The sequence below is a fragment of the Atta colombica genome, unplaced genomic scaffold, assembly GCF_001594045.1.
Source record: "Atta colombica isolate Treedump-2 unplaced genomic scaffold, Acol1.0 scaffold83, whole genome shotgun sequence".
Lineage (NCBI taxonomy): Eukaryota > Metazoa > Arthropoda > Insecta > Hymenoptera > Formicidae > Atta > Atta colombica.
The window spans coordinates 252503-255307 of NW_017259576.1; the positions used below are offsets into that span (position 1 = coordinate 252503).

Consider the following 2805-nt stretch of genomic DNA (forward strand, 5'->3'; position numbering starts at 1 on the left):
ATATAATTAATATATAATATATATATTTTACGATGTTAAGCAAAAAAAAGTAATACATACCATTGATGCACGTTCACATGTATTCATATAACCTATTATCATAGAATTTGTGGAATGGCTCCAGAGAAAATCGCCTAAGCCTTCTTGTGGAGAATATCGTATCGCAATGACACCACCAAGTTTTTGTTCAAGTCCACAGAGAAATTTCGAATCTAAAAGAGAAAGTATAAACAGATTGTCATTGCTTTTATTAATTACCACGCAATTATGCTAAATTTGCGGCACACCAATGAAATCTGTGCTCATCGCACGATGCAAACTTGTAGTTGGACAAGATGTATCTGAAATCGCTTCTGCGATTGTACGTGCTAATGAGGTGCGCACAAGATGCTCTCCACAACCTGAAGTACTAGTGCCTACTGAATACGAAGTATCTTTGCAAGCCCAGGTACCACAACCCCATACTCCAGCCTAGAATTAGAATAAAAAGGTTTGGTAAACTATGATAATGTATAACAAAATTTATATTAAAAAATTAATTATATAAATATTGATATGATAAGGAAATTGTACTTGTCCAACTCTTCCTGGATATTTTAAAATTATACCACCGCTCGAACAAGCTGCAGCAATATTTCCATTGTTATCGACACATATTGCTCCTACTGTGTCCATCCTTTTCTTAGCACACTACAGCATAATAATTGAATAATAAATTTTATTTAAAATAATATTAAAGTATAAATGAGAAATAACTTCTTCATACCTTTTGAACCTCTGCACTACAGCTTTCTAATTTTCTTTTATAATGCTTATATATTTTTTGAGCTTTCACTGAAAAATATATTAGATAAATAAGTGATATACATAAAAAATAAATGTTACAATTTACATAATTATAAATCAATTTCTGTGTTTGTTAAAAACTTATGCTAATTTTATATACCTGATATTAATTGTTCTGGAGGTAAAATTTGTATGCCCATCTCGTGTGCCCAAATATGTGCACCATTTCCAACTAAAAAGCTAACAGAGAATAAAAATTAATATAACAATTCTTAATACAATTGTAAACTTGTATAAAACTAAAATAACACCTAGGAGGAATTCTGCCATATGCAAACTTAATGGACTGCTGCTCACACAAATGCTTTGCCAACAAAACAGGATTTTTTATTCCGCTAACTGCGCCGACTGCACCATACTGCAAACTGCTACCATCCATTACACTTGCGTCGCACTCCACTGTGCCATTCAATGTAAGATTTGACCCGAATCCAGCATTTGTCATAGGAGAATCTTCCAATATCATTACTGCTTCGACCACTGCATCTAATACATTGCCATTAGACTTCAAATTTTGAGCTCCCTGACAGAACAAACAATTGTAAGAAAAATATAGAATTTCGAGAAAATTAAATCTGTATTACAGCTTATTAAATTGCTTAAAAATCTTACCACTTTGCATGCATCACGACATAATTTTTGATATTTTTCTTTGAGTGACGCCGAGTGCTGCCCAGCACCTATCAATAAAAAAATAATAAGTTATAATAATTTATGTACAAATATCAATTATAAATAGTCTAAATAATATATAGTCTAAATAATTACATACCAACATGTACAGCAATAAATCCTTCCTTATTATTACTCATGAGACCGAATCTCGTTTTTCTAGTGTATTTTTCTCTTGAAATATAAAATTTTTTACGCTGCAAGAACATTGAGATGAATAAAATAAAAAATCAACCCTAATGAATCATTTATCATTATAAACAATGTTTAAAAATATATTTCAAATATAGCAAATCGTGACGTGTTTCAAGTACTGCTTCATTTAAATAAAACTTAATAAAGCAACATAATAAAAAGACATCGATACCTTAAAAAATCTTTTATAAGTATAATCAATTTATAATTACATTATTCTTACAAAATTCTGCAGTTTTACAGTTAATATATTATCGCATCTTATTTTCAATAATAAGAATTGTTTATCATAAATGTGTACGAATCGAAATGAAAACAACAAAGTAAAACTTTATTGTATGACCATGTGAGATCAGAGACCACGCAAAACTCTGCAATACTCTCTGATATTCTCTGAGGACTGCGATGGAGTTTGATGGATATGACTTGTATGAACTTGGAGTAACTTAGAATCACTGCGCGAATCACGGCGAATACACAAAAGTGCGAAATCGAATCAAATGTATATATTAAAAGGTTTGTTCGCGTCGCGAACTCCAACATACTCCAACATGTTTCTATTTCCTTCAACCGTAGTTTCTATTTATTCAAACGCATTCGTTAGAGTGAATAGGAACTATGAACAGTAGAAACACGTGGAATATGTGATGCGAACAAACCTTAAGGTACCTTTTCATGCCGATGCTCATTTTTAGCGTCAAAATAGATCATAGATTATTAAAATCGATGCTTGATTTCGTCAATTTTTATCATGTGATTTGTTTTGACATTGAAAATGAACGGTGGAAAAGCATGAAAATGTACCTTAAGGAATTAGGAGTAAGAAATAATGATTTCAATCGGAAATGTGTATTTTGATGTATCCGATTTTTGATAGATTAAAATCATTTATTCTTTATTCCTTCTATTGTACGCAGGTACTTACAAAAAAATCAAGAATTATTCGTTTGTTATTTTCGCAAAGTAACGGAATAATTTTTTTTATTCGAAATTTAGCTTTTCCCTCGTTTTATTCCGAAATTAGTCAAATTAAATCTGTCACGTAGCGAGAAAGGGAAAGAGGACGCTCGAGTAGTCTCGGGGGGGGGGGGG

The 2805-nt window shown here is 31.5% G+C and overlaps 1 protein-coding gene across 1 annotated transcript in view; it reads right to left on the reverse strand.

Annotated features, from left to right (window-relative positions):
* LOC108692827 (threonine aspartase 1) overlaps nt 1-1994 on the reverse strand; it is a 2650-nt gene extending 656 nt beyond the window's left edge. Inside the window, exons 1-9 of the mRNA XM_018201331.1 lie at nt 1926-1994; nt 1619-1715; nt 1459-1526; nt 1098-1369; nt 947-1026; nt 767-834; nt 574-690; nt 288-471; nt 61-212 (exon numbers count right to left, since the gene is read on the reverse strand). Coding sequence (XP_018056820.1) covers nt 61-212; nt 288-471; nt 574-690; nt 767-834; nt 947-1026; nt 1098-1369; nt 1459-1526; nt 1619-1658 — 981 coding nt within the window. The 5' untranslated portion in view covers nt 1659-1715; nt 1926-1994. The remainder of the gene's footprint in view (nt 1-60; nt 213-287; nt 472-573; nt 691-766; nt 835-946; nt 1027-1097; nt 1370-1458; nt 1527-1618; nt 1716-1925) is intronic.
* Nucleotides 1995-2805: the final 811 nt, after the last annotated feature.